Source organism: Crocodylus porosus, unplaced genomic scaffold, assembly GCF_001723895.1.
Source record: "Crocodylus porosus isolate Cpor-Errol unplaced genomic scaffold, CroPor_comp1, whole genome shotgun sequence".
Classification (NCBI taxonomy): Eukaryota; Metazoa; Chordata; order Crocodylia; family Crocodylidae; genus Crocodylus; species Crocodylus porosus.
Genome location: NW_017728886.1, coordinates 155,568,204 through 155,592,216, shown reverse-complemented (window position 1 = coordinate 155,592,216; position 24,013 = coordinate 155,568,204). Strand labels below are relative to the sequence as shown.

Sequence of the window (24,013 nt, the reverse complement as noted above, 5' to 3'; positions counted from 1 at the left end):
CCCACTAACTACGAGAAGGTAAGAAGGCTTGAACATGTCAACATGCTGGTCTCTCTGCCCTCAGTAAGGGTGGGTTCCCAGCATCTAAGACTGAAGCCAAGAATGACTTCCATATCTATCAGCAGATGGTGCTTGACTGACCGAGGTATCTGCATCCACTGGGAAATTTAACCATGACATGGCGCACTGCAGCTTGGCATCTGACCTGAAGGAAGTGGGGCAGGTAGCAGCTGGCACACCCGGAGGCACAAGGACCTGCTTCCTTTTTCCGTCTTCAAGAGGATGGAGCAGAAACAAGGTCTCTGCCTCTTGTGGCATGTGGGCAAATGAGGGCTTTGTGCTAGTTCAGAGAAGAATCACTAGGGTGTGTCGCAGTTGTAACAACCTAAGCTCGTATCAGGCTGGACTGGGAAAGGACATTCAAGTCAGTCAAGGGTGGGGGCGGGGGGCCCTGAACAGCCCAATGCCTCTCATGCAGAGGGAAGAGGCAGGCCAGAGACAAATGTTGATCCCATTGCCAGCCGAAATAGAGTTACAGTCCATCTGCTTTAAATCCAAAGGGTCTATCCTAATAAGTCAATGGCATTCACAGATGTAACTGCCTTCACTGTCATGAAGCAGGGAGACTGTAGCTGCTGGCAGCTGCACATTTCAGCCTTCTGAGCTGTAGACTAGGCTAGCATAGTATAACAGGGCTGTTTGAACGGCCCCTGCTGGACATTTGCTAGACTGCTTTTAAATCCCACATCCCCTTATCTTGCAAGGAACCATATGCTGCTTATGCCCCTTGTGGTCCATGTGCCACAGGCTGGTCTCATTTAGTCTAAGGCATTTTTCCTGACTTCAGCTATCAGCCACATACCCCAGGTGTATGCCTCATGTTTGACACTCCTCGGTGGTGACATTAGTGGCAGATTCCCCAGCCGCTTTTTGCACTTAGCCCAAAATGTTCCTCTGCAGAAGGTGTGGCCCTTTTTGCTTACTCTTTGGGCATACATGATAAACAGGGACCCTGGTTTTTTGTGATAAAAAGTCACAAATTCTCTGATAGAAAATTGCAAATTCTCTGATTAAAATCCGTGGTTAAAATGAAATGCCCCCCACAGCCCTTCTGGTGTCCCTCCCTCCCTCCCGCCATAGCCCCCCAGCCCTGCTTGTGCCCCTTGCCCCCCATCCACAGCCCCTGCCCCCAGGCCCTGCTGCAGGGGCCCCCCAGCTGCCAGGGCTATGTGGCCAGGGACCCAGGTCCGCAGCCTCCTGCCCCTAATGGAAGGCAGCAGCTGCTACAGCAGGCTCTTCCCCTGCTGCTGCCTGCTGCAAGCTCAAGCAGGGCCGGCTCCCAGTGGCAGCATGCACTCCTGGGCGGCAGGGGGGACCCGCATCCCCCAGATCTGTGTGGCAGTGGGGCAGATGTGCACTGACCCCGTGCATACAGAGGAAGTGTAGCCAGGGAAGCACGGAGCTTGCAGTGGCAGGCAGCTTTCGTGTGTGTCCCTGCTGTGCCCTGGCGAGCCAGTCACACGTGCTGCGTTCTGGAGAGCCTGGGGGAGGGCAGTAGGGTGGGGAGCACAGTGTTTGCGACCCAGGGTTTGCAGCTGGCCAGGCACTCCAGCCAAGAGAAGGTTTGCAGCCTGCCTGCTCCCAGCCAGAGTGGTTGGCTGGCTGCAAATGCCATGCCCCCCCCACCCCAAGCTGGCTGGGGGCTGAGGGCTGAGGCAGCAGGGAGGTTTGCAGCTGGCCAGGAGCCAGCCGAGCACTCCAGCCGGGAGCAGGGAGGCTGCAAACCCTGTCCCAGCTGGAGTGCCTGGCTGGCTGCAAACCTCCCCACTCCCTCAGCCCCTAGCCAGCTTCCCCCCACAGCCCTGCCTGGTAACCCCCAAGCCCCACTTACCTCCAGCAAAGAGTGAGCCTGAAGCAGCCTCCAGTAAGTGTTAGTGTCGGGCCCTGCCCTTTCCCCCTCTCTCCTGGCAGGATTGAGCATTTCCCTGCCTCTTTTGCAAACAGCTCTTGTAGGCTGGAACTCTGCCAGCCTTCAGAGCTCTTTACAAAAGGGGGGAATCTGTGGGTTTCTCTTCTAAAAGGGAAAATCTAATAAAAATGGGAAATCCGTGGTTTTCTCTGTTTTTCCATGGGAAACAGAAAAACAGGATCCATGATGATAAGTGTAGCATTTCTCTCTTTCTGTCTGTCTCTCACACAAACACACTTTGCACAATTCCTGAATGCCATTGGTCCCTACCAGTGGCATAACAAGCAGAGTTGGCACTTGAAGCAGCAGTGTGCTTGAAGCACCTTGCAGCAGACTGGGGGAGAGCACAGCTTCAGGAGGGCGGGGGAGATGGTGCATGGGTTCTGGGCGGGGGACGACGACGGCACACATAGTTCTGAAAATAGGGGTTCATGTCGGGGGGGGTTGGGGGAAATACAGCAGTCTTATCCATGCTGGGAAGTCCTAAACAGTCCCTGGCTGAGCTGCTGCTGCTGTTACCGCCTGCCCTGGCTATTGCTTTTAAAACTGGAGCAGTAACACTGGCAGCAGCAGCAGCATCCAGGGATTGCAGATTGTTCATTTTACCTCCATGAAGCAGATTGAAGTTACCCAAACATGAAGTAGGTAGCACAGCCCAGAGTGCCCAGCCCTGAAGTGGCATAACTTAGAGACACTCGGAGGGCACTTAGCATGAGTTAACAAGCTTTAGCATGTGGATACTTGCATTTTAAGTGCCCTTAGTACAGTCTAAGTATAATGTGTAATCTGTAATTTAACAATGTATGTCTTAACTGCTTAAGTCTGTTGTGGCGTTTTCTTATAAAGGGTTAAGTTCACCTGGTCCTCAGGTGAACTACTCTCCCTCTCCTCAACTTCCCAGCCTACAGAGATGACAAGGGGATCATAACACCGGGCCCTCCTTTTCCCAAGGCTCCTGCGCAGCTTCTCTTGGCCAGAGCTGATGAAGCTTGTCAAGGCAAAAATAGAGTGGCTCCTGCTCAGTTACATCCTTACAGTCTCCCCTCTCATGAGCCCTCCAACCAGATAACTTCATTGCCAGATCCTTAATTCCCTGATAACATAATTCTCCTGAATAGGAGCCAGATTCTTGTCTAGCAGGGTCCCATTTTAATGGGAATGGAAGTAACTTAAGCTTTGGCTGATGAAATGTTCATACTGGTATAACTGGCATTGCACAAGTGTGAAAATGCAGTGGACAGAAAACACATATCCCTAAACTGGAGAAACTCTGTGAAGTCAGTGAAGATTCGGGGATAAAATACTGCTAGTATAAGCTATACCAGGTAGCTCTGTTTCTCCATCCTGGAATAGCTGTTTGCTGAAGACAAGCAGGGCATTGTATGCTCCCCCGGTGCCTAAAAGACACCATAATAGCCACCTACTGTGTAAGATGCCCTAAGATAGCTGCATCTCTGTCCCTTCCGGATCCTAGGGTAATTTACAAAATCAGTATAAATTATACTACTCTGTGTGTTCCTCTGTCCAGGGTTTTATCTGTATGATTAACCTGTGCCTTTAGCTCTTAGATTTCAACATGCAAGTAAAAAGTCAGCAGAGAAGGCAAATAAACCCTCCATCCAGAAGAGGGATTTCATAAGCTGTCCATACATAGAGGCTCCAAATCATCAGGCAGACAGTAGGGTACAGACCACAGTAGGCCTTAAGCTGTTTTAATGCTAGGTTAGTATAGAGCCACTTGTATCAAGAGTCACTTGAACTATAATTTGGCTAAGAGGAGAACAGGCAAAGGAAATCCTCAGGCAAGAGAAAACCGTGAGTTGTGAACCATTTTGAAAAGCTTGAGTAAAATGGGTGGAATGAAAACTAGGCTAAAGAAAGGTTGTGAAGTCACCTTGAGTAATAGTATTATTACTATTTTATCCACACCATAGAGTATAAAAAACAGATCCACTTCGGCGTGTTTGCTCTTCAGGTTTAAACCATAGTCCTTGCTGAATTGCCCACTTGCAAGTGTACCTAGTTAGCACTATTTAGTGGCTTAGTTTTGAAACCTAAATAAGAAGGTCCTTTCCCTAACAGAACAGCCATCTATTAGAGGCTTTTTAAGACTTTATGACTTAAAAATTTTAAAATCACCTTACTTGCACATATTCATAAGAAGATTGTCATGCTTTGAGATAAACGTGCACTTTATGAATTTTAATCATTTGTTTGATATGCCTTATCTGTACTGTTTGATCATTTATATCTTTTCTTCTTCTTCTTGTTATTGAATTTGCTATTAAAAATGTAGCTATTCTTATATTGTGAATATGTAATTTGATGGAACAGGCTCTTCAAACATTTCTTGGTTCTCAGAATCCACCTGAGGGTCAACAGGGGTTCCTGGCAGTTCCCTGTTCTGTGAGCACAGGTGAAATCACTGAGGCATTCAGATCTAGTGTCATACCTAGCCTGATTTCTGAATCTGGCTGCAGAATTTGACACCGGCTGAAAGAAAGTTAGCAAGCAGGAAGAGACAAGGTACCAATCACCAGTCCAAGTACAAGAGCTAAATCCAGAGAGCAAAGTGTGGCTGAAGACTACTTCATCCTGATCAGGTAACATCTGGAAGTGTTCCGAAGATGCACTAGACATTCTTAAACACAGGATCTATGAGTTTGTCAAGGTCACTATATAGTCAAAAATAATACCAAGATTTCTAATCAGCATATCTGGCAGTGGGACCAAAGGCAATTCAGGCAAGGTCACATTCTGAATGGTACGTAAGGTGCAGACCCTTCCATGGACCCTCAGCCATTTAGACCAGCTAAGCATCGAGCCCATAGTTGCCAGGCACATGGGTCCCACACTCTTTTACATATCTACCAATGTGTGTGAATGACAAGTTGTTCAGTGCTCTCCCAGCCAGTGGCTTTCCTGGAATGGGGTTGTACCCTGAGAGCTGCACCCAACAGAAAAGTGTTTGCTCAGGCACTGGTCTCTCCCTGTCTTCTGCATACATTTCCCCTTCACAATGAGACTAGTTTTCTTTTTATCTTTCTTTCTTTTAGTCATGGTGCAGTACAACATTTGCATAAACTAAGTGAAGCAAATAAATGATGCTAGTCTTTCCCTCACATCCCAAGCAGAAAAGATTTCATGCTAAGGGTGGACCCTGAGTCAGCAAGTCTGACGCAGGGATGAATTTCTGCAAAGTTCAGGGATTACTGAGATTTGGGATTCTGGTTTGGACCTATCTCTATTAAACAAGACAACAAAATTATAGTCAGTTTTTTGTTGACCTTTAAAAATGTCATATTGCAGCCCATTGAAGAAGAGGGGAGCAAGAGGAAAAGATTAAAGGACCATTATCTTTTTTCCACATTGGAAAGAGCTAGACAAAAAAAAATTAACACAGTTTCACAAAGCATTTTGAAGTTGTTTTCAATACAAAATGCTTGAATCTGACCATATGGGACCATGATGCATTATTAGCAGAAATCATCTTCTAATGACTTTAATAACGCTTTCTTTGCATGCATGCATTCTTTTTAGTGCAATTAGGTCAGCATTTCTAAACTGTTTACCAGCAAAGAATTGAGTATCTAATAAGGGTAAACTCATGACTTGTCCAAATGGCTTTTGAGCTAGGAACACAAGCCTCTTTTTATGCTTTATCAGACTAAATTCTATTCGCAATTAATCAGTTACACCTTCCCCAGTCCAAGTCAAATCCAAACCTATGATCATCATGTGACACATGTTTTGTTAAATGAAATGTCATTTTTACTTTTTCAACAAAAAGACTGTTCAAATGCTTATTTCCTGGACTACTGTGGCTACTATTCTCTATGATCTATTCATCTCTACAAAAAAGGGGAAAAAAAGAAATCTACTTTTAGATAAACAAAATGTCTAGTTGGACATTTGCATAATGCTTTCAAATATATTTGTGGTAAAATTTTAGGAGGAAAACATTGTTTTGTGAAAGAGAAATGAGTTGATATTTTTTCATCAAAAAAAAAATCATTTTACAAAAGGGTTATTTTTAAAAAATAGCATTGTCCCAGTTTAATTTGAACTGTTGGATGAGAAAACAAGAAAAGTGAGAAAGTGAGCCTTTGTCTCATTTGAGGGAGGAACGTCCCCTGACTTTTACACAGTGAACCCTGATCTACACTTGTGTCAGCAAGGCCACAGCCATGTTCCCAGTCTGTCACTTAATAGATATTACCCAATTACAGGAGCAGAAAAGTAATCAGGAATGAGGTAAGGCTAGTGGACTATTTAACAGTTCAAGCCCAGCTCAATGAGCCAGTTGCTACCCATCAATTAATTCGCCCCACCACCAGATGGCAGTGTAGCCACATACATCATTTCAGGATCACAGTCAACTTTTTAGAGCACAGGGATGGTGCAGTCCACAGATTCCTGCCAAGCTGTTGTTCAGCGAGGCAGGGTATTACCACCTTGCAGCAGTGTGGGTGGGCAGAGAGGAGAGACAGCCAAGCCTTGAATAGAAGAGGCTCTAGAAGAAACTAGGTGCTTGTTAAAATAATGAGCTCAATATATTTAGGGCAGAAAGAACAGGAATAGTGGGGAGGTGGGTGGCTGTGGGGAGCTGGTCCCCGGGCTCCGTGTTTACCATTCGAGGCCTATGAGTGCACGTCTGGTTGTGTGGCCTTGGATGGATGCCTGTCGTAGCACATGAAATTCCCTTGTAAATAGCCAAGGGGGGGGCAACTCTCTGGATATAATTTGGAGGAGATTGTTTTTTCAGCTCTGTTTATCGCAGCACTGGCTGCTGCTACAATACAGCGGGGTCAAGCAAAAGGAATGGAGGAAAGACAAGGAGCGGCTGGTTTGGCAGCTTAATGAGGCTAATTATTCTCTTTCCCACAGGGCTGAGCAGAAGGGCTCAGGAAAGCGATTTCATTTTGCCCCTTTCTGTTTGGGAACTGAATGAGCTGCTTCTTGGGTAGCCTGAAGGAGCTGATTCTTTGGTTTCCCACAGTGCTTTGCCTACAGAAGAAGTGCCTTTTGCTGTCCTAATTCAGAGGAGAGAAGAAAAGGAGATAGGGAACTCAGAAGCCTGCTAAAGCGTCCTCACACTGCTCCTTTTTACCTCCGGTTTCAGGAGCAAACACAGGCTGGCTTTCAGCTGTGCTGGAGGTGAGCTGACACAGCAGATGGGAAACAGGAGAACTGAACCAGATCCAGAGGATAAGACTGCATGCAAGAAACCCGAGGGAAATGTATGAAGAAGCCGTGGAGGGGGATAAGAATAAAGAGCCATTTGGTAGTAGAGAGTCAATTGTACACACTGAGAAAAGCCATTTCTTTATAAGGACTGAGCTAATAGAACAGCGATTATGAGTGCCTGGAGCAAAAAGTTCACACGCTTGCTGAAAAGCTTGACAATTTAGTCTGGGGAATATGAGATGGAAGTAAATCCTCTAAGCTCTGTTGGTGCTAGGGGAAAAAAAGAATGAAAATGATCATACATTTATGTGGGGTCTTTCATCCCAATAGGTCCCAAAGCACTTCACAAACCACATACTGAAATAACTTCCATGTTCACTGAAGTATGGCCACCTGTGGCATGGAGCACATTGGCAACCCTTTTTTGGCATCACAGACCTACACTATTCTGCAGCAATTTAAGCCAGGCAAAGTGTAGACAATAACAAAAGCCTTGCCTAAAGATGATAGGGGTCAAAAACTACACAACCTGTGTTGTCTATGGTCTGTTTCCACCTCTTGACAAGACTTGATGAAATAAATCATTACTAACCCATAGGCCAGTGCGCTGACCCATACTAGGTATACTAACAATTACTTAACCTCTGGAATATGATAACCTGGCCTGCTGTCATTTGGTATAGTTCAGTGACAGTCTGTTCTGACTGACTCAGGAGTCACGTGAGCAGTCAGCATTAAACAAAGAGGCATAACAAAATACGGCTCCCACCCCAAATGAATTGTAGTGAATACTTTCCTGTTCAGAAAGTGAAAGAAATCTAGAGTACATTATATATTTTGATTGATAGATAGTGCATGGGATGCATTATGCAGGACTGCAGGAAAGCCATACCCAATGCTCACAAAGAAGAAGCTATAACATTTTCCCGTGAAGACTCACAGGTGGTAAGTGGAAGAGACGCTTGTGATTCAGGCACTGTGGTGGGTATTACTGACTGTAACTGCTGGTCCCGAGGCTGGATCAGGTGAGGGCTGGGTGCAGGGCTATCCAACTAACCAGGTAAAAAACAACTGGTTACAGAAAAGGAACTAGTTGAGTCTTCCAGTAAACATGGGGGAGGGAAAGCCTAGTTTCTGACATATGTGCTGTGGATATTTTAATGGAAAAATGTGAAGCTGTGGGAGAGAACAAGTGAAGTAGATACGTTGCCCTTGGGGAGAGTTGGTGGTAGCCCCCTGGGTCTAATCCATCAGGTTCACATATCTGCAGGAGTTTGTTGATAGAAAACACAACCAATTAGGATATTAGGTATGGGATAATGTGTATAGCTGAACACTTGTTAAGTGTTTAGGTGCAAATAAGTTCAGGCAGCTTTGGAAAAATAAGAACAACATGTTCAATCACAGACACAAAATTGACTTTTCTCTCTGTATCATGGTGATTGATGAAAATACTGAATATGATTGGATTATTTTTGGGCAAGAGGTAGGAAGTATTGTATTAGGTTGCTTTCAGAGTAGCTTTGACTTTAAAAATAGGGGGGACTGTGGGTAAAAACATCAAGGAACAGTAGTGGGAACTATGCCAGCGTTAATCATAATCTGCATGTGACTAGGACAGTGACACAGCATATTATGCTATCTGAGTATGCATTACGTGACTATAAAATGCAGTAGCATTTATCTACACCCCACTGGATTTTATGCATAAACAAGGACCCAAGACAGCTTTCTTTTTTGTTTCTTGAATGCAAGATGCAAACTTATTTGTGATTTGCAAAAGCAAAACCCAGACTCCTGGCTAAGACATGCAGAAAGGTCCCATAGCAAATCTAATTATAAATTGCCTTGGTTATTAAGGGCATACACATCTCATTGTTACCTTTAGACTAATTTTGGGACATTCAAGTTTTATTTATTAATTGTAATAATTATAGATGGCATTTGGTACCGTTCTAAGATTGTCTAGTAATAATGGATTTTAAGTGAATGTTATGTCTTGCTGCTAGGTGGTGCTATTGCGAATCCAAATTAACCTTCTTTTTTTTTAAATACAGCTAAAATGTGGATGAAAAACTAGGCACTAATAGATACGTATTTTTCAGACTCTCCAAGAAAATCTTTCCTCAGTTCATGTCTTGATTTAAATTTTTTCACACAGTGGAAAAATGTAAACTACAGAAAAGAAAATGTGCCACTTAGTGCTAGAATGCTATTTATTCTGCATAAATTATTATAAATGTACAGTATAGCCTCATTATCAGAACTCCTGTTTATAACCAACTCTGGCTTTTAACAACCCCAGCAACAGGAACCATTTTTTTCATTATTATATCCAGTAACTTGACTAATTCTATTATAACAAACACCCCTTTTTTATCGATTTTGCACCCAGTCCCATGGGGGCTTGTTATATTGCATTTAGCACTGATAGACAAGAAAATAATCAGAGTTAAAAGATGTTCTGGGCTCTTACAAAAACAACAAAAGAAGATATGTTGGATTAAATGGAAACAGGCTTTCAGTGTTTTAATGTAATTTCCTTCAGTGGATTGACCACCACCACACTACTGGGATTCAGTATAAGAGAACAATTTTCCTTCTCAGTGTACCATGAAATCTTCCATTACTGCAGCACAGACTGGGGGAGAAATCTACAACAATAAAAGATATAAAAGAGAAAGTATTCCATAGGATACAGATTAATATAAAAGCAGGCAGCATGCCATTATATGTAAATTAAAACATAAAAAATAAAACAATATTAACAGACAAATAGCAATATACCAGAAGTGAAGGCATTCAGATTTAGAGCTATTAGAGTACCATCATTTCAGGGACTGTAACTTCAATAGCATGGCCTATAAAATTAAATACAGGCAAAAAATTCTCTCAAACCCCAACAGCTTATCTTGACTCTAATGCTGTCTTCTGCCCCACATATACATGTTCACCTGATAGCAGCACTTAGGAATTATCCAGATTGATAACAAGGCTGGGTTTAGATGTGAAATCTGCATTTAAGGCTGCTGTGTCAAACACAAATGTAGTCAATGCTCATTTGCATCAAAACCAGGTAAAAACACCAACCTCTTAGCAACATTTCTCTTGAGGAACATTTTAGGGGTGCCATGGGGTGCCACACAATATTAGCACTGTTAGGTGTGCTAACACCTACATGATTCACAAGGTAATCCCAGAGATTTCAAATAGGAATTCAAAGTGTCAACAGCATTCTGACTTCTTGTAGCCTTTCTCAGTTTTTTGCAACAGAAGAATGGCTCTACTTTTTTTTCATCATCAAAGTAGTAGTAAAAGCCAAGAGCTTGTATTTTCCAAGGGATGCCTTGAGTCTAAAAAGGTTGAGAACCAGTGTACTAGTATAAAGTGCATCTCTACTAGGGACTTGCTGGAATAACTCTAGTGGTACATCTATATTAGCAAACCCTTTTAGGTGAGCACATGGCCTAAAACAAAACAAAAGAAAAAAAGGTGTTAAAATATTTCAAAGAAAAAGAAGGTCCTTTATTCAAAGACACTGCTCCTGTTTTCCTAATACCTAGGAAACTTCACAACACACATTCTAGATATGATTATTTTGAGATTTTGGAATTCTCCGTAGTTTATTAGGGGAGCATTTCTCAGTTGTGCAACTCTCACTGGGCACATCTACATGAGATGCTTAATGCCCATTGAACTAATTCTACTGTGCTGGCTGGCAAAAACCATGCTAATGTGCTAATGTGCAGTAAATTAATCCAGTGAGCATTAAGCATCACACAACAAGTGTTCATTTGCGCTAATGAGCAGTAGTGCCAATTATAGTGCATTAATGAATGTGTAGATATACACACTATGTCTCACTGTGCTCCTTAAAGCCTCAGGGAACCATATTATTCTGTCTTATTTCATTGGGAACCAGAAGGCAGAAGTCAACACATGGTCAACTGCGTCAACCATGCATTTCTTGTGACAATCTGGACCTGGCTGTGTTGATAAATTATGATATCCCCATTCGTCATTCAGTGCTGAGGAGTCTCCAGTGCTCTGACACAGTCAAACCTTGCGAAGATTGTCATCTTGGATATCCTGCAGTATCAGGGGAATCTCAACTCACTACTTCAGATATTAGTTTCCTCACTGAAATTAAAACCAAACTGAAAATTGATAGAAAGGAGTGCTTTTTCTGCAGTAAGTGATTAATTCATGTAGCTGCCTATCAGTGGGTGTTATTGATGCAAACAGCATTATGAGATTAAAAAAGCAGACATATAAATGAGTGTGGTGCTCAAACCAACCTCCTAAATGAAAACTTATCCAGCTGTCAGGTTGTTTGTTAAGAACAGAGCACCCAACCAACTCTTGTCTCTATAGAAGGCCAGATCAAACTACAGATTTGTGCAAACTTGCAACTTGGAGGAATTCAGCAAGGGGGTATCTGAAAATTGTGGTGCGTGCTCATCTCTACTATGAAATGAAAGGGAAGTTGCAATTAGATCGATAGAGTTCAAAATTAAAAGCATGCCATGTCCACCTGCTTCAGTTAATCAGCAGCTGAAGTCAGGAAGACATTTCTTCCTTACAATATTGCACAATTGGCTCTTTACATTTATGATGCATTTCACCCTTTCTCCAAAGCATCTATTATAGGGAATTGTTAGAGGACAGGATACTAGACGAGATTAATCATCAATCTTTTCTGTATGGCAGTTCATTGGTATTCCTCCTGGTAGATTGTTCCATTATTTGCAACAATACTCTTAAATATAAAGAAAAGAACAAAAGAGCAACCTGAAAGGAAAACACAAGACCTGGAATAATTGACTATATACTCATCTCTACCCTCGTGAGTACCTCAAAAGTATTATCTTTTTAGGGAACAAATATTGAAACTTCCCAGCCTTGCTCAATAGTTCTTCCATCTATATCACTCCAAGGCGAAGAACTAACATGATCACTGCATGCACAGAGGAGTATTGCATGGGGTGGAGAAGTGATATTATTTCTATCTACAACTTTAGTAAGACCACAAATGGAATGTTGTCCCGTTCTGATATCTGTGCTTCAGAAAGGACTTTAATGAATGGGAGACAGTTTGGGAGAATAATCTCAGTTTTGGAAAAATGTGAAGCAGAAGGATCTCAGGCTATTTAGCTCTTCAGAGAGAAGATTAAGCACTGACCTGATGGCAGCCTAACTCTTAAGAAGTTATAGTGAAAATATTTGGTATCAGAGGGTTCTATAATCTAGAGGGAAAAAAAGCATAGCAAGACCTAAAGCGCATCTACATGCGCATTAATGCGCCATTGCTACTGCACATTAAGTTTAGTACCTTTGATTTACTACATAAATGTGCAGTAGCTGATGCTAATGTGCCATAGCAATTGCCCACAGTCTTTTTGTGATGTTTACTGCGCAATAGAGTAATTCTTCTGTATATCAGTGCATTAGCACAGTTTTTGCTGTGATGCACTAACATGAAGTAGAATTAACCTACTGCACATTAAGCGTCTCATGTAGACATGCATCTAATGTATGAGAATAGAAGCCAGAATCATCCAAAACAGAAATAGCAGCATTAATCCCTGGATCAGAGCACAAAGGGATAAGCTGCAGATTCTCCATCACATGAAGTCTTTAAATCAAGATTAGATGCTTCTCTAATAGGTACTGTTTCATGTTGGAAAGTGTAGGAATTACTGGGTGAGCCCTTCTGGGGGTATGTTATTAGGATTTCCATGGTTCTCTCCCCTTAACATTTCTAGATCTGATTGCCAGAGATGCTGAGCAACTCCAGATACTACTGAACTTCAGACAGAATGGTGGGTGTTCAGCCCTTTGGAAAAACTGAGCTCTGCATTTCTTCACTTGGACTTGCAAGTATGGGAGCACCTGACATGACTGCCCCATTTTGAAAATGTGGACCCCTTGTCCTTAGCCATATTGAATCATCTGGAAGCATGGGTGGATCAAGAATTTTGAAAATGAGGGTGCAGATAGTGAGGTGCATCATCACACGTAAAACAACATACATTTTTCTCCCGTTAAAAAATAAACTAGAAGCTTTGCTAATATCTAGGGACCTAGGTTGTATTATTCAGTTTAAGACTGAAACAAAACTAGATACAACTTCATTGGAAAGAATTAAAAAAAACCCCAAACAATCTGCTGGTCTGTGAGACAGGAGCTTCGTTAGCAGGAGCAGCTAACAGACAGCAGCATTGCAGAACAAAGGATACCTTGATTAGTGGAATATCAAGACCATTACAAAGAAGAGAGGTTTAATAACACCTGTGAAATAAAACTTTAAGGAATCAGGTATATTATAAGGAGCTATTAAGTCTAGTGATTCCCTTAGCACTTCTTGATTAGAAATGCTGCTGCCATTGCCAGGCAGTTGGTTTGAAATTTTGGGTGGAGCAGAAAACAAGGGGGGGGGGGTGCAAGGGCCCCAATGTACTTCCCCTGGATCAGCCCCTGTCTAGGAGGTATTAGCAACTGTGGCAAGTGAGCCTTGCTGAGGGTGGGGTGTTTGTTAGACCAAGTGCAGCTGATAGATAAGAGGAAAGTGCTCAAGTGGCTCTGCAGCATATCTGCTCTCTACATGGAAATAGAAGCCAGTAATGATCCTATGCTGCAGATCCTATCTCCCTACTCCCATTGAAGTCAAAGGCAAAACTATAAATTTCAGTAATTTATAGAGCTGAAAACTCTAAAAATCTGAAGGGAAGATGATACCATTTCACTTACCTAAATTAAGTTCTTGTACAACACACAATTGCATCATTATGATTAACTAGAGTGATCTCTCATACAATACAGAATTGTACCCTAGCACTGGGTCCAACTGCAGTTCATAGATTCACCAGGAAAGTACCTGGAGCACAAAATACAACAGATCCTTAGATAACATATATGAATAAAAATAAAATGATTGAAGATAAATAAATTAAATACATAAATAAAATATAAAGAAGTCAAGTTTCAGCTTTAATGAGATTCGTCATGACCAAAAATACCCTCCCTAAATTACCTTGTACTCCCCAAATTTGGACTTTATTGTACAAACCAATAACTTACAAGCTGCAATTATCTTCTTTTCTGCTCTATGACCACAGGGTTATGTCCCAATAAATACCTATCTTTGCATAAGAATCCCCACACTGTGCTCATCATCAGGTCTCGTGTCACATAGGAATGACAGATCCAGTCTGATCTTTACCTGAGCATCACCATAGCACAGGGAAGCACAAGTAGTTTTAGGTTAGCTCTTTCTCAAGACAGAAGGACTGTCTACACAGTTCAGATCTGAGATCTGGACTGGAACTTCCCAGCATTTTACAGGGTTTCAAGCACAGAAATTTGGCTTGTGTTAACCACTTTCCTAACAGAGCCAAAGTAGGCTTTGTGCACCTGGTAGAAAGATCATTCCTTTCTGTTTGCTGCAGAAGAACACTGTGTCATGACAGGTTATCCACATCTGTCTGGCACACAGGCCACCACATCTGGTGGTCATCCAGGGTCAGAAGAAGCAACCAAGGACCAAAAGGAGTATGCAGGGTCCAAGTGTAGGGGAGCCAAGAAGCTTGAAGATCCAGCTGGGGAACCAAGTCAGAGGTCCAGAGCATCAGGCGGAGCACAGGGTCAGAAGGCTAGCCAGAGATCAAACCAAAGTATCTCGGAGATCAAACCAAAGTTGTGTTAGGGAACCAAAGGGTCAGGCCAAACTCAGGGTCCATGGGCAAGCCAGGTCAGTTAGCCAGAGAATCCATCAGAGTCAGTAGTGGTACAAGGTCAGGCTTATTACCCAGACAGTTCCTCTTCTGGTTCAGGGGTTTTTATAGGAAGAGGTAAAAGGTCATCTGACCCTGGCTGGCCACTCTGGTTACAGGTAGTGGGTTGCTACCTAGTCCCAGTTACTGAATTCTGATCATTTATATTCACCCAAATGCTCAGCTGAGGTGATAGACTGGGGTGAGTGAGTGTGCCAGGCAGGCCAAGGCCCCACATTCAAGGTTATGCCTGGATTGGGAGGGACCACCTGAGACCCAGGGTCCAGTCTCCTACCATCAGCACATAACTGAAGTTACCACATAATCAATAATATACACGTTGTGCCCTTTTACACACTGCAAGCAACAAAGCAAATTAGGATTGTTAGGAAAAACCCACAAGGCCTCAAAAACTCCGTGCACCGGAAGAGCTTTTCTGGAAGAAGAAAGGTGGAGTCACCAAGTGCCCCATCAATGCCTTGGACTTTACAAGGGGAGGGAATTTGTTAATGTAACATCTGCCTAGAGGCATCAAGGAGCAACCACCTGGAAGAGGCATCTCAGACACTTGCTCTGAAAGCACCTGCCTGGATCATGTTGGAGTGACTTTCCTGTTCAAAGACCTTCAGAGGACACAGGCTTATTTGATGTGCCCAGGGGAGACTGGGCCAATGCCCACCAGGAACCTACAAGCCTCCCTTAGTAAGAAAGGCCACTACAGGCACATCAACTGATTCCTTGGGACAAATAATAGAGAAAATAGGGAAGTGAGGTTACAGGTTAATAACAAGGGTGGCAGTTTGCCCCAAACCTGGACCAAACAGGCTGAGGGAAAAGAGAGGAGAGAAAACTAGTAGGAGTGTTGTCAGCAGACTGAGGGAAGTGATTATTCCCCTTTATTTGGCACTGGTGAGGCCACATCTGGAGCAGTGGGTACAGTTTTGAGCCCCTCACTACAGAAGGGGGTACTGTGGTGCCAGCAGAGCAGTCTTCCCCGAGAGCGACTAGGAAGCCACGGTGGTGAGCACCATCGCCACTGGCGAGGCGAAGGGGTCCCAGCACGCGGGCGCACGTGCACGCCCCAGACGTGCCGCGGCAGTGCCCGCGGGTGGTCGCCCCCATGCAGCTGACACCGCAGGAGGAGGCCGGAGCCGGGCCCGTTCCCGCGCCCTGCCGCAGGCGCGTACACACGCGCGCGCGCGCCAGCTGGGCTGAGCTGAGCGGCGCCGAGAGCGCGGGCGGGCGGGCGGCACTGCGCTCTGCTCCGGGCTAAAAACAGCCGCCTCCTAATAAAGCCACGGGGCCGGGACGCCGCTGCCGGCCCTGCGCGCCCTATAAAGCCGCTCCCCGCCGGGCGCTCGCGCTTTGGCCGCTCCCGCCCGGCGGCAGGCGATCGGCGGCAGCGAGACGCCAGGGAGGCCGCTCCGGCTCCGGCGAGATGCCCCGTGTAGACGCAGATCTCAAGCTGGACTTTAAAGATGTCCTGCTCAGACCCAAGAGAAGCAGCCTCAAAAGCCGATCAGAGGTGGGGGCGCTCGGATCAAGCATGCTTTCCCTCTTCCCTTCCCCCCTTGCTTTGATTTCCATTGTTCAGCTAGAGTAACACCCCCCCCCCCATTTGCAGTCCAGAAGGGGAGGTGGTAGGAGCTGGCTGTGCTGCAAAGGACCCGGGTGAGGGGAGGGGGACAGGGACAAGGTGACCTTGGGGCACTGGCTGTCTGCCCCCCTGAGCCCTGGGAAGGACCTCAGCAAAGCAGGGGCACGTCCCCTCCCTTTCCGAGGGGGCTTTTCAAGGACATGCTGTGCATCCCAGCACGCAGGCCAGCAGCTGAGCCTGCCACGAGACAGGTGCAGGGCCTGTGGCAGTCCACTCTGTGGGCAGTGCTGCCTGCCTTGCTTTTTAAGCTGAGAAACGCCAGGCCGGCTGTCTTGGAGTCCCCGTGCTTGAACAAGGGGCAGCAGAGCCATGCTGGGGGCCGGGGGGGGGCAGCCCAGGACGGGTGGCTTATTCCTCCGTTATGTAAATCCCTGCGACATCATTAGCTCTGGCCCTCCTGATTTGCATGAGCAGAGTTAGTTGCCCAATCCCCGCAGGTTATGGAGCTCGAATGGTTCTGATTGGCCAAGGGCCGTTCTGAGTCCGGCAGGGACAGTTCATAGGAAATTAGGGTGGAAGGGGCCGGTGGAGAGGTCTAGTCCACCCCCTGTTCAAAGCAGCACCCTTTCCCAGCCAGGGCTTTGTCTAGCTGGGTCTTTCCACCCTCACTGCGTGGCTAGTTCTCAGTGGGCGCATCTACACGGTTATGAAGGCACATTAAGTTTTGTACTTGGATAACCAAATAGTACATAAATGTGCAGTAATGCATGCCACTGCACAGTAATGGTGGCACACAGGTTTTTAGTGATGCTTACTGCATAGTAGTCTAATACGGCACAGTAGTTTACTAGCATAGATTTTGCCCAGCACACTGCTGCACAGTGTTATTAGTCTACTATTAGTAAGTATCTCATGCAGGTGTGCCAAGTGACTTGGAGCAGTAGTGAGAAGACCTACAGAGCTCCGCATCCACCTGTCCTCACCTAAAATGGCTGCCTCTGCTTCTGACCCACTTTCCTTCACTTTTTAAATGCCATGGGATTCACGAAGTACATTGTGGTAGGTAAGGGAGGGGGAAGAAGCTTTGCTCCAGGGGTGAAGGAGGTCTAGGGAGGAGATGGTGGGAAGAATGGAGTTAAGTAGCAAGACTGGCAGAGAACATGAACAAAATTATGAACCCGTGGCCAGGACTAATGGTTGCAGAAGTCAGTCTCTGGCAGCTAATAGGAATGAGTCCAGATACCTGAGCATCACTGTGGGTATAGGACACTCCTTTTCACTTTCACTCCCACTGCAGGGATTAACCCACAAGTAAGGAAAACTTAGCCATTTCAATAGTTCATTTAAGAAGTGTGTAGGTTTATGAAAAAAAAATCAAATGCACCAGCCTGACGAACAGTTGGAGCTCTGGTCTGCAAAGGGGGTGGGCCCCTTTTTGAGGGCAGTTTATGTAGCTGTATATTACCTGTGCACGTGCCATGGAAGGAAAGGGCTGGTCAGAAGGGAAAAAGGAACTTTTGCTGGTAAGGGAAGGTTAAGGAAGGTTGTCTTAGGGGTGTATGATGGACTGGTGGAAGCATTTTGCATGAGAGAAGTGCATGTCATAAGGGCTAAATGAAAGTTGAGGAAGGTTAAGAAACTGGACACCATCACTGATGCTGTAGCAACAGGAAAAAACAGTGCCTGCCTGCATGAGCCAAATTTTAAATGGACAGTCTTAGCTCACCTTAAAACAAGCATATAAATAGTTATGGGAAGGTAACAGAGGCTGCTACTACAAGTAGCTAATAGCTGCTGGGAGCTGGTGCTTGGAAGTTTATATCATTAGTGCCTGGGTAGGCGGTTCAAATGTCTTACTCTGTACAGAGATGGCATTTTACCTAAAATGCAATGAGCAAGTCACCTTTGTGGTGGCCTATTTGCTTGTAAACCTGAGCTCACTTCATCAGATGATGTCACTGGCCCTTGCCTTGGCTTTACTTCCTTGGCTTTCCCTCTTTTTGCAGAGGGAACCAAATCTGAAGAAATCTGAATTTAGATTTTTGAAAAAAGGTTGCATGGGAGGGAAAGGGCAGGGGAGATGCTTTGGGCTGGGAATTGCTAGCATACCGTCAGTTGTCTATGGAAGGAAGCATAGGTTTACACACTCATTGGGAGTGACCAGAAGTATAGATAGCTTAGATGCTATAGGTGTCCTACCTGCAGTGAATCCATTTACTAGGGGCACATGAGGAAGGGTCTCACTATTCAGCATTTGGACATAATGTGGGCCTGCTTGGGGTTGGTAGTCATTTAGACCCAGCTTAGCTATGGTACTTCTGTCACTCCAACTATTTCCTTTCTGGTACAGACAACACAATTGAGGGAGATGCCTTCTTTCCTCCTGGTCACTTCTGTGGAGGGGTTAAGACAATGGTATACAGGATAAAGGTATTTCACCTTTTTCCCTTTACACTTAGCCCAGTGTGTACAGGATATAGGTATTTCACTGTTTTCCCTTTCCACATTATCTGATGTGTAAGAGGGAGAGCCCCAAACCTGCTGTCTCTTTTTAAGTGCACAGTTTGCTCTAACCAGTGGTTCTCAACCTTAAATTCAAGGCACCTGTTGCTGGACTCTGAGCACCCCTTGAAAAATGCCATTTCTTAGCTTTCATTGTATTATTGACGATGGAAAAATACTAGAGCAATCCTCTTGTTGCAAAGAACTCTGAATGACCACAGGCGGTCAGAATGCTTTGGACGCTATGGATTTTTATTGGAAATCTCTGGGTTTAAACTGTGAATCGCATGCAGGTGTTAGCACACCTAACATTGCGTGGCATTTTAAGGCACCCCTAAAAAGATCTCATTGCACCACAGGGCACTGTGGCACCTGATTGTAAATTCCTGCTTTAAACAATGCTCCCCCTTTTCTGCCTGGACCAAGGTTTAGGATTAGATAGTACTAACAGCATTATTGTATATACTCTGGGACTACTTTTTCTGAGTACTTCAGACATTATAAAATACGAGGGAGATTTGTCTAAACTTGAATATTGCTAATATTCTTGGTATGAAAGGTATTGGGCAGGTGGACACATGGTTGTTGGTACTCTCCCCAGCACAGCCAAGAACCTGCTAGGCTTTCACAGGAAGTCACCACCAGGTTCAGGGACTTTTCTAGCTGAGTGTCTTTTAGAAAGACATGCCATTCATTCAAAATAGTTAATTTAACAAAGGCTTGCAGGCAGCATTAGGCTGAGTGTGACTCCTTCGCTTATCAGAATAACAAAACTGATTTCTCCAAAAGGAGGGTAAACAGCAGGCTTAGGACAGAATAGATTTATTTCTTTTTCTAAACCAGCTTTCCCATGGTACAAGATTCTCTGTTAATAAGCCCTGCAGGCTGAATTTCTTTCTCTGGATACACAGACCAAGAATTTCATTGACAGAGACACTGCAATTGTCCCACACAAAATGGCTGCCCTGGCAGTAGTATGCATAATCATGACCCTGAATATCCACAGTAATAGCAGCATGATGGGCACCACCTACCTGGCTATAGTAGATCATTTCAGAGATGCAATAATATGTGGATGTGAGGCTTCTTAGTAGCCTGGTCTTGTGGTTCTGACACGGGGGTCACATCTTGGCTTGCCTCTTTGTTTTCTTTGTATATGCATTCCTTTCTTCTTCAACTGCGTTTATATGGGAGTTTTTTAAACTTATAGTTGTTTAGGTTAGTGATTCTTAAACTGAGGTCTATGCAGAGCTGGCTGGTCAGGTGATGCTGTCTCTCTTTTTTGGTTCCAATTACTAAATTGCGTTAAAAGTAGCTAAAATTCGTTAAATGCTTTCCGGATGCTATTTTTCCCTGTGGGCAGTGGCTGAAATTGTCATGAGAATGTCATAGGGTGCTTAAAAGGAGAAGAAATCAATATACATGATTATAAATGGGAAGGCATGCAATCCCTCTATTCAGATGTATGCTTGCAGTTATATTGGTAAGTCCTCAAGAAGAAGACCTTTTCTTTGGGTATGTCTACACATTGCCCTATGGCGATATAGCGATGTGCTACATCGCTGTGTGGCACCTATGACAATGTAGCAGTCACGTGAGTCTACACGTGTTTGACAGCTACGTCACCATAGTGGCATGCTTCCCTGTTTTAGTGTGCTGCTAGGCGACATAGCAGCAAAATCTAACCATGTGCTGCGCACATGGCGTAGTACAGGCAATTACTATTCTGTGCTTTGGTACTTCTAAAAGGAAGTACTAAAGCACAGTGCCATAGCAACATCACTGCACAGCGACATGTAGATGTGCCATTTGTTATGTGGTTGTGCAGAATAAAGCCCTGATTTATGATCCATGACTGGCACCTACATGTTAGTGTAGTACAAATAATAATAAGCAAATCTTTCACAGTTTCAGTCCGCTGCAGTAGTAATAGTACTAAGTAATAGTAAATTATAAGAGTATAATTTAAACTAATACATTTAATTTTTTTAACCTGCACCATCCGGGTTCTCAGGGGAACACCATTAAAATAGATCTTGCGGATTTAGTTAAGTATGGATCTAACTAAGTCCAAGTTGCCAATGACTTTAGAATGGTAACAATAAATCGATGCAGAAAGCTGGGCAGGGTGGCACTTCATAGACTAACTCGGGGTGTCAAACTCATCAGGCCCTGCAGACTGGAGGAATGGAGCAGGAATTGTTTGCAAGCTGGAAGAAAGGTGCGGGGCCAGTCTGCAGGACTGATCTGGCCCAGAGACTAGCCCTGTGCACCAGACCCTGCGCACAGGACTGGTTCAGTGTGGTCACTGTCTGCAGCCTGTGTCCCGTTCCTGGCCCTGTATGCTGTTTGCAGTACATGTGCCAGATCTCACCCTGCACGCTGTATGCAGCATGTGAGGCCAGTCTGGCATGTGCTGGATGTGGTGTACATGTCCTGTCCAAGACCCGCAGACAGCACTGCAGGCTGGATGATAGAGCTCTGCAGGCCAGATCCAGCTGACAGGCCATATCTTTGACACCCTTGGACTGACTCATTCAGGGAGGCATGAGCTTTCCAAAGCTACCACCTATTTTGTCAGGTGCTATGAATGAATTTGCAGAGAGCACTGATACTAAATAGGAACAAAGGCATTGAAATGCAAAGGATAGGGAAAGGAGAGTGGGTGGGGAAGACTGGAGAGGGAGCATTGTTGAGGGAGGTGAAGGTGCGCTGCAAAAGGGATAAACAAAACAGTGAACTCGCCGATGGACACAGGTTATAAAAGATAATTCAGGCAATGCAATAAGAATCAAGGGTCTCTGTTGAGATAATAAACCTGTCTGTGGATGATTTCTGTTCTGCAGTTTCATATTCAAACTGGTTTTCAAAGTTTTGTTGTAAGAATAGTTGCTCTGAGGTCAGTGATGATATGTGTGGCCAGGGAAGGCCAAGGTTTTGCCTTGGGCTTTTGGGTCTTTCTGAAATTGATGTCAAATCAGTGTCCATTCATTCTTTCACACAGGGACTGCCCTGCTTTCCAGTGTAGACAGCAGATGGCTGTTGTAAGCAGGCGATGGCATATATGACGTGGGTAGAGAAGCAGGTGACTGGATGTTATAAACCATGTTGCTTCATTCAGCGATGACGTGATCTGTGTCAGTGAGGGGGCGCAGCTAGGATCTGGGTCTATAGCAAGGCTTAGCAACTTGTTGAGAAAAGGAACAAAGTAGTTTGTTACTAGAGAGATGTTGTATGAGGTTAGGAGGGCTACCTGTAGGCTAGAACTGGCTTGTCCCCCAAGGCTGCCTTGAGATAGTTGTAATTTTACAGTTTGGAGGTCATTAACGATGTCTCCAGGGTGTTCAAGCTGTAGGTGACAAGAGGATTCTCTTGTGCTTGTCACAGTGTTAGTATTGTAGCAGGTCTGAGTTGGGGCCTAAGTCTGGCTCTATTAATTTCAATGGCTACAGTTTTGGGACTGGGGAGAGGGTAGCAGGATGGGGAGCCCTGAGGCTGCAGTGGGCAGTCCACATCTGTCCCTGCCCCATGTATAAATCTAGGAGGCACATGCGCACAAAGGTTCACAGTGGTGTCCAAAAAATGAATTTGTTGGGTGGAATATTTGAGAGCCAGTTTGGTGGAAGTGATTAGAGTCCTGGTGGAATTTCTCTAAGGTTCCTTCCAGTCATGGGAAAAGTTTATGAAAAATATAACTAAAGGTTAGCAGCCTTTAAAATTAACTTAAGTTAAAAGTTAAATATTTCTACTTTCAACTAGTTAAAAGGTAAGTTATAAAGAGAGTAACTAGTTAAAAAGTTGTTAATTTGTGAGAAATGCGTGAAACACGGTGAATTGCCTCTTGGCATCATTTTTCATTTTCAAATGCAATGAGTGGGTTTCTTTTCCATAAGCCCACAGAAGCACGCTAGTTTACTCAGAACTCACCCTGCTTTACCTGAAAACAATGTTATACTTGTCATACAGTTTTCAGAATAACAGTTTACCAATATCTGTGTAATTTTAGATCCTTCTCACCCTCTCCATACGAAGTACTTTGTAAAAGTCAATGCATCATATAGGTATACCAGAATAACAGAAAAGGAGATATTCATAGTTGGGTGACAAATGGAAGCTGTTTCCGCAGAAAACCTCTGTTGTCTCGTCACAATTTTTATTGCTCAAAAGGTAACAAAAGGGTATGAAATGCATCTGAATTAGAAATAATGACTGTCTGAAAATCAAAATTAGACTGAAATGAGAAAATCAGTTTAAATGAGAAAAAGTTGCATAGAAGAAACTGTGTAAACATCCTTATTCAACTTCATAAGCTACATTTCAAAATTTACATCTGACTATTTTCCTCTTCTGTCTTGCAAAACTAAGCCCCCACTACTGAACAGTTGCTGTACATGGGCAGATGAGGGATACTTGTGTTTTAACGGATGAATAGTTTTTTCATAATAGGTGACATCTCAGAAAAGTTTCTCACAGATGAGAAGTAATGCTCAACGTCTTGGGTCCTGGGCTCTGCTGGTTCTGATCCTCGTTAAAAGTAAAAAAGTCATCATCTGCTTCACCCTTACTACTTGCTCCCACTCCTACTGGGATCAGTGGCTCTGCTTGCTTGTGCTTGTTCTGCCTCATGCAGCCAACTGGCTGCCCTGTTGACTTCTGCAAATGCACAGAAAATGCCAGCGTGGACTAAGGAACTCTGGGACTTGTAGTTCTCAAGAGACCATATCTCATAGGAAGGTGCACTACTCTGTCTCTCAAACAAGAAGTCATAGAGTCTCAATAAAGAAATGTCGTTCCGTGTAAGTCTTAGAGAGTGGCTGTGTCAGGAAAAACTCTGGGAAAGCTGGATTTCATTTTTTTAAACTTTTAACTTATACTTCAAAAAAAATCTTTTTTTTTTTAACTAGTTAAAGTTAAAAGTTGACAGCTGAAAAATGTAACTAGTTAAAGTTAAAAGTTAGCCAGTTTTTAACTTTTTAACTAGTTAAT

At 44.1% G+C, this 24,013-nt stretch overlaps 1 protein-coding gene across 3 annotated transcripts in view; it reads left to right on the top strand.

Moving 5' to 3' along the window:
- Window positions 1–16,138: 16,138 nt before the first annotated feature.
- GMPR (guanosine monophosphate reductase) overlaps window positions 16,139–24,013 on the top strand; it is a 51,731-nt gene continuing 43,856 nt past the window's right edge. For 2 of the 3 annotated variants that reach the window (XM_019543602.1, XM_019543610.1), the window contains exon 1: window positions 16,139–16,453. In XM_019543602.1, the coding sequence (XP_019399147.1) occupies window positions 16,367–16,453 (87 nt within the window). In that variant the 5' untranslated portion in view covers window positions 16,139–16,366. The remainder of the gene's footprint in view (window positions 16,454–24,013) is intronic. The other variant, XM_019543619.1, reaches the window with a different exon arrangement.